The following is a 12,500-nucleotide window of genomic DNA, read 5'->3' as shown; positions in this document are numbered from 1 at the left end:
GCCTCCCTCCCTCCCTCCCTCCCTCCCCCCCCAGGCCTCCCTCCCTCCTTCCCTCTCTCCCTCCCCCCCCAGGCCTCTCCCTCCCTCCCCCCAGGCCTCCCTCCCTCCCTCTCTCCCTCCCCCCCCAGGCCTCTCCCTCCCTCCCTCTCTCCCTCCCCCCCCAGGCCTCTCCCTCCCTCCCTCTCTCCCCCCCCCCCCCAGGCCTCCCTCCCTCCCTCCACCCCCCCCCCCAGGCCTCCCTCCCTCCCTCCAGCCCCCCCCCCCCCCCCCCCCCCAGGTCAGTTGATCTCTGCTGGCAGGGCTGTCATCTCAGGGCCTTACCTCACACACACACACACACACACCCGCAGAGCAGAGGGAGGAATTCCAGTGCCGCCGGCTCCCTCGGGGAGCGAGAGCAGCTGACCGGGCCGGTTTGGTCTCCCCACCACCACATTTCTCCGCAGACAGGGAACCCTGGCCAGGCTGTCTGCTCTGCCCAGCCTCTGTTGGCCTGTCCGCTGCTCTTCAAAAATAAACAAGCTCTAACTTAGCTACAGCATATCCCAGAACCCCCTGAGAGAGCGCAGCTTTGCTGGGAGTAGGGAGGAAGTCATTACACGGTGCTCATGTGGCTGCTGACAAGAGGAAGGTGGCAGCTGGTAACAACCCCCCCCCCCCCCTGCCCCCCCTGCCCCCCCCCCACAATACTGGGTCTGGTCGGACGGTCTGTAGTTAGTCTGCTTCTCTCAGTTATGACTTTCGTCGCAGGCTCAAAACTCATCTCTTCAAGAAGTACTACAACAATCCTCCCGCCTAAGCACTTATTGTATTTTATTGTATTATATTGTATTGCACTGTACTTTAGATTGCTATTCTTGCACTTTGCCTTCAGCACTAGATTAGGCTATTAATCACTTGTTTTAGAGAGAAGATGCACTTGTGAGTTCTGGTGAGTAGTAGTACATTGGCTCTTCCTACGTTAAATGCAATTATTGTTAGTCGCTTTGGATAAAAGCGTCTGCTAAATGACTGTAATGTAATGTAATGTAATGTAGTTATGCTGCCCAGTCTTTAGATTAATGTGAGAGTTTGTGCAGCATTCACACCAGAGCAGGAGGCTAGCTCTGTTTAAACTAGTATAGATTAACGGCACCTCGCTGTTTCTACTGAGGCCTCTAGTTCTGAGAATAGACCGAGGGCAGGCGTTTTGACTTGTTTACCCTGGTGTTTACTGTAAACACTCAGGAGGGAATAAACAAGAGGTGTAAATATTGACCCCGTAATGTGTTTTATGTTTGGTTTGAGATGGAGTGAAGAATTTAAAGATGTGAATGGTGTCTATTAAAATGCTGATGTCCCTGTGTTGGTCCTGGAGACAGTGATGAGCAGTCATATACCCATGAAACTGGTGAATGTATGTGCGATTCCAACTCAATCAATCAATCAATCAATCAAGTTGGATTTATATAGCGCCCTTCATGATACCCAGAGCGCTTTACAGAGTCCAATATTCATCCAGACACAGTCATACCGGTGGTGGTAAGCTACATCTGTAGCCACAGCTGCCCTGGGGCAGACTGACAGAAGCGTGGCGCCTACGGCCCCTCCGACCACCACCAACATTCATACACATTCATACGTTGCATGTCTTTATGATGGATTCCAACTCATGGACCTAACTGTCTGTCGCTGTATCCTGCTGTGGAAACTGAAGCGTTAATTCACATCATTCTGTTTATGCAGGGATGTTAGTTCAGATGTAAATTGTTTTAGAACAGGTTTAACCAGAGATTTCTCAGGAATTGTTCATCACAGTATTATCATATCTGCAACCACAGTCTTTCCTCCTGTAGCTGTATTAGCCTGTCCAACTAAACCCCACAGTATGCAAATCCTTACCTGAACAAGTCAACACACATCTCTGCCTAACTATGTACCAACCATGGATATATTCTTTATTTGGTGTGTGTGTGTGTGTGTGTGTGTGTGTGTGTGTGTGTGTGTGTGTGTGTGTGTGTGTGTGTGTGTGTGAGCGAGTCTGTGTGTGTGTGTGAGTGTATGTGTGCAACTGTAAGTGTGTGTGGTGTGCAAGTGTGTGTGTGTGCGTGCGAGTGTGTGTACGTGTGTGGTGTGCGTGTGTGTGGACTTGTGTGTGCAAATGTGTGCGTGCGAATGTGAGTGTGTGTGTGGGTGTGGCGAGTTTGTGTGTGGTGTGCGAGTGTGTGTGTGCAAGCGCAAGTGTGTGTGCGAGTGTGTGTGTTTGCGAGTGTATGTGCGAGTGTGTGTGTAAATGTATGGTGTGCATGAGTGTGTGTGTAGACTACTCGCTCAGAAGACGTAGATATAGATGGTAATAGAATGTACTGATGCTGACACTGAAGACGCCAGCAAAGCCTTTGCATGACCTCGTCCCCTCCTTCCCCATCCCGTTTCACTGTGGGACTGTCGTGACACGATGTCATTCTCCTGTCACCATGCAGGTGCAGCCACATACAAATATCTCCCGCCTGTAGGGGCTTGACTTCTCCCGTGCACACCCATAGCACACCTGCATACCTCGGCTGAAAAGATCCACCTTTTCAGGCTCTCTGTTCACCTTGCTTGGGTAATACAATATGTTCAAAACGTTTAGTGGTCACATTTGCTAAGCTTGGCCTAAAGGCCTACACCTCTTCTGTAAACCAAACAAATCCCACACTTTTTAATTAGACCTATGCTTTTAATATGCAGTGCTGCTTTCATATAGGCCTGCCTATAATATTCTAGGACTAATACGTTGTTTCAAACTTGAATGACTCAGATTCAGGTTTGTGCCTTATAGCTCTGGGACTATAATATTCTTTTGACACGTTTTATTACAATTTTAACAATGCTTTAAAAAAAGAAATTCAACAATGTCATCATGCGTGGTTTATTTTTAGCCAATTCCAGGCAGTAATAGCCCCACGCGTCTACCGCTGTCACCCGGGTCTATATTTAGATCACACACTCCGCGGCGCTTGCGTCAATGGAATCCCGTGCGTGCGTCAGACGCGAGTACGTCTCTGCCCGGAAAAATCAACGCCCATTTTGCCATTTATGGGTAAAGACACGCCTTCTTTTGGACCACCTGACGTAACGGCAAAATAAAAGTGAGTGTATAATACGGAGGGCTGTCTGAAGTCGGGAGATTTCATTCACTCAGCAGATGAGAGGTTGTGTAATACGCATTATGTGTCTTTCGTTTGGAATTAATGGAAAAAAGTGCTGAATCCGGATTTTAAAAGATCTATAAAGCAGGTTAGTAGCGTATGGTCTTTCATGCGCGTGCATGCATTTTATTCCATTTGTTTATTATTCATGGGAATGATGATGATGATGGTTTGATGACGGGTTATTCTGTTCAGTTTGCGGTGTTTGCAGAGCGTAGCTTTAGAGTAGTTGAACATTTCAATTCGTTTCTATTTTGTAGATAAATACAGGCCAACAAGCTGTGGAGCTCAAAATAAGTTTTTTCTTCCAATCGTCTTAATACACTGAAAAATTGCAGGATCCTTCCAGACGATATTATATTCTGTCCGCTCTCACTTCTCACCTGTAGTCATTGGTCACTTTTACAAAGAGCCTTGAAACTAAAATGCAGCATTTTTTTGTGGGTGGGGGCGGGTCGGGGGTAATGTTATAACCTATCATAGACCACTGACTTTTTGGCTATGATTGCTCAGACACATTACGTGTCCACTATTAAGCTATCTATTGATCTATTGTCTGCTTTAAACACCACCTCCTAAACGCTTCTAAGAGGCAGACAGGTGGCGCGTATATCTGCCTGTTCGCAGCGGGTGTCCGGTGTCCCCTGCTGTGTCCCGGGTCCCCAGCTTATCAGGTGTGCTGATATCCTACACATGTCGACTATGTTCTCAACTGAGTTCGCAGGTTAAGTCGTGTGACCTTTTAATGTTAGCACCTTTTCACGGGTCAAGGATGTTTCTTACTTTAGTTAGGCTAGCCTACAACAGGTGTATGGCTTCTTCCATCCGTATTAGCAGGCTATTGGGGTTGAAGCTAAAAACATCTAACAGAACACGTGATTTATAGAGGGGGGGGCAGAAAAAAGACAGTGTCAACATTTTGGGACAGACGTGGTATGTAAAGGCCCTGTAGGCCACTTGTAGCCTATTCATGGTTACATAACGTGATGTGATGATCTACAAAGAGCTCTGCATCAAATGAGCAACAGCTCTGCATTTTAAGTGAACTAAAATGTTTTAACTAAGCTTTATCACATCATGAATCAGATAGTTACACGCCTCTGAAGAAAAGCCCATGCTAGAAAATTAGGTTTGTTGCAACTTAATCTGAAGCACACTTCTCCAGCTGCGGAAAAGACCACCTCACACACACACACACACACACACACACACACACACACACACACACACACACACACACACACACACACACACACACCTCCGAAGGCCCTGTCGCCTTCCTCACTTCAGCTGACAGCCCACCCTGAACCTGAAATACAACCCCTGGACTCCTTAGTCCTGTCAGTGGGTGAAGAGGAGGGTTGTTTTGTGGAGGGAGTTTCAAAGCATTAGAAGCCAGTAATGCAATATCCTCTAGCAAGGCTCTCTCTCTACGGGACCGCTGACTCTCCAGGCCTTATGGGAACCACAGGAGAGCACCAGGAGGATAGAAAAATGTCTCCAACAGAAACACTGTTGGAGACATGTTACTAAAGGATCCCTCTAATGGGTATAGGTTTGGGGCGTTGTTGACATTAAGTGATTTGTGTGTGTGTGCGTGTGCACAGAGGGGGTTCTGCTGCAATGGTTAGAAGGTTGCAGCTGACTTGGGGTCTGTTGCATAATACGGCTTGTATAATTTCAGCACTGATTCCAAGTTCTTTGGATTCCTTAGCTTCCGAAGCATTGATAAGGAGAGCGATAGCTATCATGGAACCAACCATTAGAGTTCTAGGTTCAACCGTTCTCAACCCGCTCTTGTTATTTTGTATTCCAGCGATGCCCTGTGTACAAACCCAGTATGGAAGCTTGCCCTACGACAACAATTACTTCAGCTCTGACCTCCTGAACCTTGACCTGAGTGCCAAGCTGGCCATGGACATCGGTGGCCAGAGGGACCAGCTGTCTGCCTCCTCCCTGCCCAGCATCAACACCCTGGTGGGCGGCAGCTACATGGGGGAGTTTGACGCCTACTCCTGCCAGATCAGCGCCTCCACCCCCACCTCCTCCAATGGCGCCTCCGGCCTCGCCGCCGTCGCCGGGGGCTCCAGCCCTCACGCCCAGCAGCACCAGGCCTTCAAGCTGGACGACCTCCAGGTGTACGGCTGCTACCCGGGTACCTTCGCCCTCAGCTACCTCGACGAGACGCTGTCCTCCTGCGGATCAGACTACTACAGCAGCCCGGTGTCGGCCGCTACGTCGCCCCCGACGCCGGGCTTCCAGAGCCAGCCTGCGTCCGCGTGGGAGTCCCCCTTCAGCCCTTACTCCCCGGGCCCCGGGATCTGGGGGGCCGACAAGACGGCCCTGACCCCGCAGCCTGCCTTCTTCACCTTCAACTCCCCAGCGGAGCTGCCCTCCCCCCTGGGGGGGCAGCAGCACCAGGCGCCCCCCCAGCAGGCCGAGGACGACCCCTTCTACCCGCCCTCCCAGCACCACGCCTCTCCCCTCCACTACCCCCCCATGTCCCTGGAGCAGGCCTGCCTGGACAGCGCCGGCCTCATGGAGGGCCCCATGGCGTCCCCCAAGACCGGCAGCCCCGGGGGCAGTGAGGGCCGCTGCGCCGTGTGCGGGGACAACGCCTCCTGTCAGCACTACGGCGTCCGAACCTGCGAGGGCTGCAAGGGCTTCTTCAAGGTAGAGGGCAGCACACTTCTCTTTTAGCAGCTGTTAATCCAAATCTCATAATGTAGACACCTTTTAATTTATTTATTAATCGAAAAGGTTTTGAAGTGAAAATGGAGCACCTGTTATTCTGATGATGTAGTTATTACTCTATAATAACACACGGCTATTGTTCTCTGTTTTGTAGCGAACGGTACAGAAAAATGCAAAGTATGTGTGCCTGGCCAACAAAGACTGTCCGGTCGACAAAAGGCGGAGGAACCGCTGCCAGTTCTGCCGTTTCCAAAAGTGCCTTGTGGTGGGCATGGTGAAGGAGGGTAAGCCAGGTTACAACGCCTTAAAGCTCTCAGCCACTAATGTAGGCTACATGATATGGAATCGTCCTTCCCAACCACAGTCATGTGAAACTTAAAGCGGGAATTACAGACATGTGAATTACATACGTGAGCTAACTTGTGAAACTGAATCTTTACATTGCCTGTCATAGCAGAAATTGTAAATTGATACCTGGCGGTTTGTATGAAACTAGAGAGTTGCAGTGAAAGACGTGATTGAATCTCGGACACATGGCAGTGAATCCATTTTTCCGTTCTCCCGCTTGTGTGCAGTTGTCCGCACAGACAGCCTGAAAGGTCGTAGGGGTCGTCTTCCCTCCAAACCCAAGACCACGCCAGAGTCGGGGTCCTCCAGCCCACCTGTCAACATCATCGCCTCGCTGGTCCGAGCGCACATAGACTCCAACCCAGCCATCGGGAAGCTTGACTACTCCAAGGTGAGGCTCTATAGACCTGGTCAGCTGATGTAGTTCAGCACGTAGTCTCGCCAGGCCAGACTTCGGAGATCTCTGCCTCCGAAAGTCTGAAGACATGGCTAGAACAGCACCAAAAACCTACGCTACCCATCAGAACCACTGCCTACATCTCCAATAGGGTGAAGGACATGCCTTACTGCAAATGTCCTCCAAACAAACTGGATTGGAGAATCAAAACAAACAAAACATTCACTGCCCCATTCGGAGGGACTGCCCTAAAGACACTGGATTGGTTCTGCAATCTAGTTTTTTTTCAATCTCTCAAATTAGCGCTGAAATCTGGACTATGTTTTCAGTCTCTGGTTGAGCGCAACGTTTAGAGACTGACTCAAGTCTGGACTATGTCTTCAGTCTCTGGTCTGACCAACAGTAGCGTGTCCTCAGTGTGGAATATGGTTCATATGTGTATAGTCTGGCCTCTGCAGTAGACCTAGAGCTTCAGTGGTGACCTCCCTCCTCTCTCCTCCCCTTAGTACGAGGAGACGGTGGCCAGCCTGTCAGAGAAGGAGGACGCCAGTGACATCCAGCAGTTCTACGACCTGCTGTCAGGCACCATGGAGGTGATCAGGAAATGGGCTGAGACGGTTCCAGGGTTCACGGCCTTCTGCCCCGAGGACCAGGAACTGCTCCTGGAATCGGCCTTTGTGGAGCTCTTCATCCTCCGACTAGCATACAGGTAGGTCCCTCACAGCACGGAGCACAGAAGAGCCTTAGTAGCCAGGCATTCACTTAAAGGAGTAGTAAAGGGAAAATGCATGTTTAGCCCTGTTTTAAGGTTACTGATGATCATATACAATGGTTCAGATGAAAACGTGGACAAAACTAGCACTTTTGAGAAAGTCTGATAATTGCTCTACCACCGTTTTGGTCATACAATGGATGTGGGTGGGCACCGTGAAAAATCATTCAAAAAACATGTTAAACTCTCAATTTCAAAGACAAGAAACTCACAGAGGTGTTAGTTGGCGTTCTGACATATAATTCGCCATAAAGTAAGATTCTAGTTCATCTGGAAACGCTTTTTTAAATATTTAGCCTAGAACTATTTAGTCGCAGCACATACGTGTGTAAACCTCCGCAAACTAGGTAGCCTAGCAACATAAACAATAACAATAGCTACCGTGAGTAGTTCCGCTTCCTGAATCCCCTCTGCGGATTGATCTACACATCTACAACGGTCGCTTCAATACAAGTCAATGGATTTCATAAAATGATCAATAAAACCCTAGAGGATTCATACTTTGCGGCGAATTTGATGTCAGAACACCAACGGACACCAATTACCCCCTCAGTGAGCTTCTTGTCTTGGAAATCGAGTTTAACATGTTTTTGAAAGATTTTTCAAGGTGCCCACCCACATCCATTGTATGACCAAAACGGTGGTAGAGCTATTATCAGACTTTCTCAAAAGTGTGAGTTTTGTCAACGTTTTGATCTGAACCATTGTATATGATCATAAGTAACCTTAAAACATTAAACATGCATTTTCCCTTTACTACTCCTTTAAAGGGATAGTTCTGAATTTTGGACATAGAGCCTTTATGACTTACCCATAATATTGTTGATTGATGGAGATTGATGGAGAACATTTTCAGCTGATTCCATGCTGTCCCTCGTTCGGGCGTTCACGTCTTGCTAATGCTCAAAATGCGCAATCGAACTGAACTGGCTAGCATTCAAAAAAACCTCACTTATAAACACTCCATTGGCTGTGGCCAATTGCAACTTGTTGTTGTGTTGATAGTAAGAGAATAGTCCGCTCTTCTGTTCATTGTTGTCGTGAAGACAATAGTGCCGGCTAGTTACGTATTGCCCCGCCTCCCTATTTACAGAGAGAGCCATATAAGCCTGAAGAAATTAATGGGTTCAACAATAGTTGGACTTCTTCTTGGGCTTCAAATGATGGTATAAAAACTTAAATGAGCCCTCGACAGACTGTCCTCATTTGATTTGGTTTGGGAGTGTTTATAATTGAGTTAATAATTGAGTTTTCTTTTAATGCTAGCCAATTCGGTTTGATTGCACTAACATTAGCATGCCTCTAACGCCCGAACGAGGGACAGCATGGAATCAGCTGAAAATGTTCTCCATCAATCAACAACATTATGGGTTGAAAGTCGAAAATTACGCTCTATGTCCAAAATTCTGAACTATCCCTTTAGTCAGAACTCATTCACTTAATGGTCACTTCACACCTCATCACACTTCTTTTGCAAATCCAGGATTGGGGTTTTTTGGGACTAGTTTATGAACATATTTGGTTGAATTGTAATTTATAAAACAGAAAATCTTAACCTGTTTGCTGTCTTTTCGCAGGTCGAGCCCAGAGAAGAACAAGCTGATCTTCTGTAACGGCGTGGTCCTCCACCGGATGCAGTGTGTGCGAGGCTTTGGGGACTGGATCGACTCCATCATGGACTTCTCACACAGCCTCCACCGCATGAACCTTGACCTCTCCTCCTTCGCCTGCCTCACAGCTCTCGTCATCATCACAGGTGAGTCTCTCTCTCTCTCACACACACACACACACACACACACACACACACACACACACACACACACACACCACACACACACACACACACACACACATACAGAGTGATACACTACATACTAGGGCTGTCAGTATAACGAGTTAATTAGATTAATTAGTTATGCAAACATTAATGGGTTAATAAAAATGAACGCAAATTAATCACATTCATCGATTTCGTCCAGCTGTAGGTGGCACAGTTGCCGCATCATTGCATGATTTAACATTATTGAAGCGACAAACTTAATTTGCACCTGAATGACCTGTAGGTTACGTTGCATGTCATGCAAAAGCATCTTTGCCTTCAATCAAACTTGAGGAAGCGGATAATCAAGACTTTGCTTTGCCCTCTAAATGGAAAGTTTACTTTTTTTAAAAACTCCCAGACGGGACAGTTAATAAGAGCATGGTTGTTTTCATACCATCGAAGCAGTTTTAGCCTAACTAATCATCTAGGGCATGCTCACCTGGAGGCTCGCGGTCGAATTGCTCAATGCTTGCTGCCCCTGCACCTCCTGGCTGCCAAACCATTCGGCTATGAGCATTTTATGATGAGTTGAGTCCCCACCCCACCTTCTTTGGGACGATCCAATCTAGCATCAGCCTCAGGCTATCTGAAGTTGGGGGCTTTTGCCAGCAAAAAATGGATATAGGTTCAATTTGCAATTAATCGCGATTAATTAATTACAGGTTATGTCTTATGTTTAAATCGTTTGACAGCCCTACAACATACACACATACACACATACACACACACGCTACAAGTTTGATTGAAACATGTTGAAGACCAATCACAGATGTCGTTATATAATGTCTGTTTCCCTCCTCAGATCGCCACGGCCTCAAAGAGCCCAAGCGCGTGGAGGAGTTCCAGAACCGTCTGATCACCTGCCTGAGGGACCATGTGACAGGAAGTGGGTCAGAGCAGGGACGGCCCCAGCCCAACTTCCTGTCCCGTCTGCTGGGGAAACTCCCCGAGCTGCGGACCCTGTGCACCCAGGGTCTGCAGAGAATCTTCTATCTGAAACTCGAAGACCTGGTCCCGCCCCCTCCCATCGTGGATAAGATCTTCATGGACACGCTGCCTTTCTGAAAGGGATTCTTACATGATGTCATGGACCGTGGGGAAGGGGGGGGCGCATAAACTGAGGATTGAAATTGAAGGCTGGTCCACGTTCGGGGCCTGTGGTGGGGTTGAATTTGGACGGGAGGTGGAGGAACGTCCGTGACCCCTGCGGAGATCTGTCCCTCGGCCGCCGCTCGGACTCTGATCTGGCCACCGCTTCAAAAAGAGGACCCATGCATTATTTTTCTCACGTTATTTCTCTGCCGTGCCTGTGAATGACAGAAATGGAATATGTCTATTTTCAACTTTGTGGAATTCTCACAGACATTCGTTCAACAAGGGAAAGGGACAACATTTCAGGACGTTTAGAACATTTTCTGGGCTGCTTTTTTTTTGTAGGTGTGCATTTGTGGAGTGGCTTTACTGCTATGCAAAATACGTAGATTGTCTGCACGTGGCTGGGTGTGGGGTATGGCGGGGGCTGGTCGTGTGACAGTTGGTGTATATACTGCTCTGAAGAAAAGGGCACATGTTCACACACGAACACAAACTAATGTTATTTCAAATCACGTTTTTTATTATCATTTTATTCCTCTGCAAGCACATTTAGTTCCATCCATTGCAATTTAGCAGCTAGTGTTAAATAATTGACACGTGTAGATTGTAAATTAGCAGCTAGTGTTCAAAAATGGATACGTGTAGAGATCGGAATCAGACACTGAGATTTCTACTAGCCTGTCAACTCACAACAGTAGAGTCCTAGATTTCAAAAAATGCATTTTCTTTTCATATAAAAAAATGTAATCGGCTCATGTAACATGATATTGATTCGTAGTCCTGATGTGATTCTACATCTATGGAAGATCTTGGACCAAATGAAGGCATCTGCCTGCACTGGCAGGCTAGCTGAACGCTAGCTGAACGCTGTACTGAACGCTTACAAACCTGAAAGCCTTAAACCACTCAAAGGGAGGTGCCATTATACTTCGCCACCACTCTGCAACTATGCATGCAGCGTTGACCTGGCTGGTGTCCCTTTTGTTGAGAATATAATTGAAACAAAACAATAATTTTGTACAGTTTACATACAGCCTTGAGTCCTTAAAAAGAGAACAGGAAAGCACCAACAGAATTTCAATATTGGAAAAGTGCCTTTGTAAAAGTTCCAATCATTGAATACAATGTTTGTGTATGCTGGGTTTTCTCCAAATACCGTATCTCCAACTGCCACAATTAGAAATCAAAACATGAATACCCACAGATACTTGAATATTAAGGGTAGGAATGGCAATCATCCAGGTATATTAATAAAGTTTATTTTAGACAAATGCCTGTTAGAGAGAGAGTGAGAGAGAGAGAGAGAGAGAGAGAGTATTGGTTTTGACAGTATCTGTAACATGGATCCACTCAAACATGGATCCACTCAAACATGTGGCCCTTAAAGCTTTCTAACCTTACCCTTGTGTACTGTAAATACAAAACTGTGCTTTTGTAAATGTTGCCTTACACAACTCCTGGCCAGGAGTGTGCAGTTTTATATGTGTTGTTTTTGTTTTGTCCTTGAAATCAACATTGTTTTGTTTCTTAAAACCACAGTGGAATGTGACAAAATGACAGAGCAGCTAAGAGCACTTCAGAGTTCTAACACAGTATACAGATTTATTCATGATTACTCTGCTTCATTTTCTATGTCTGTTTGTGATACATGTGAGTATACTTAACATAACAAAAATACTTTATATTTGTGAGTTTTCGTAATGTGGTACATACTTACATATTCAGAGAAAGTGTTTTTATTTAGTATTTAATATTAAAAGAACGTTAAAAAATAGAAAAATAGCTGTGTGTTTTTTTTAACCCGAATGTTATGATATTGGCTGCCATTAGTTATGACATCAGAAAACTTGACTTCTTGACTTCAGTTCTCCTTTATCTCCAAACACATCTGTGGTTTCTCTAGGTAACTTTCAGAAGTTACGCCCCCAAAACCCGGGTGCGCGAGCTACACCAGAGCTCGTTGACCAAATTAGGTTTTCATTACGTCACAACAGGAAGCTATACTTTCCTTTTGGTTGATCTTCAGTCTGAAGACACCAGTCTGAGTACGCTGGGAAGAAGGGCTTGCTCGGCCAAGTGTGTACATTTGATTAACAGAATATAGAGTAGATATGAAGTATTATTCTACAAATCAATACAATGATGAGCAGAAGCCTTGGAGAGTCCCACAGGGATGGTCTATAACCCACAGGGCATGGC

General features: G+C 46.6%; 1 protein-coding gene across 1 annotated transcript; it reads left to right on the top strand.

The window, feature by feature from the left end:
• Positions 1 to 4,991: 4,991 nt before the first annotated feature.
• Positions 4,992 to 10,271, top strand: nr4a1 (nuclear receptor subfamily 4, group A, member 1; the record flags this gene model as incomplete). Its single annotated transcript, XM_084440558.1, has 6 exons — positions 4,992 to 5,846; positions 6,022 to 6,151; positions 6,443 to 6,606; positions 7,119 to 7,321; positions 8,962 to 9,140; positions 10,009 to 10,271. The coding sequence occupies 6 exons, from the start codon at positions 4,992 to 4,994 to the stop codon at positions 10,269 to 10,271; spliced, it is 1,794 nt and encodes a 597-aa protein (XP_084296684.1).
• Positions 10,272 to 12,500: the final 2,229 nt, after the last annotated feature.

The sequence above is a fragment of the Borostomias antarcticus genome, assembly GCF_949987555.1.
Source record: "Borostomias antarcticus genome assembly, chromosome: 7".
NCBI classification, from domain to species: Eukaryota; Metazoa; Chordata; class Actinopteri; order Stomiiformes; family Stomiidae; genus Borostomias; species Borostomias antarcticus.
Note: the sequence above shows the minus strand (reverse complement) of the source record. Positions and strands in the feature narration are given on the sequence as shown.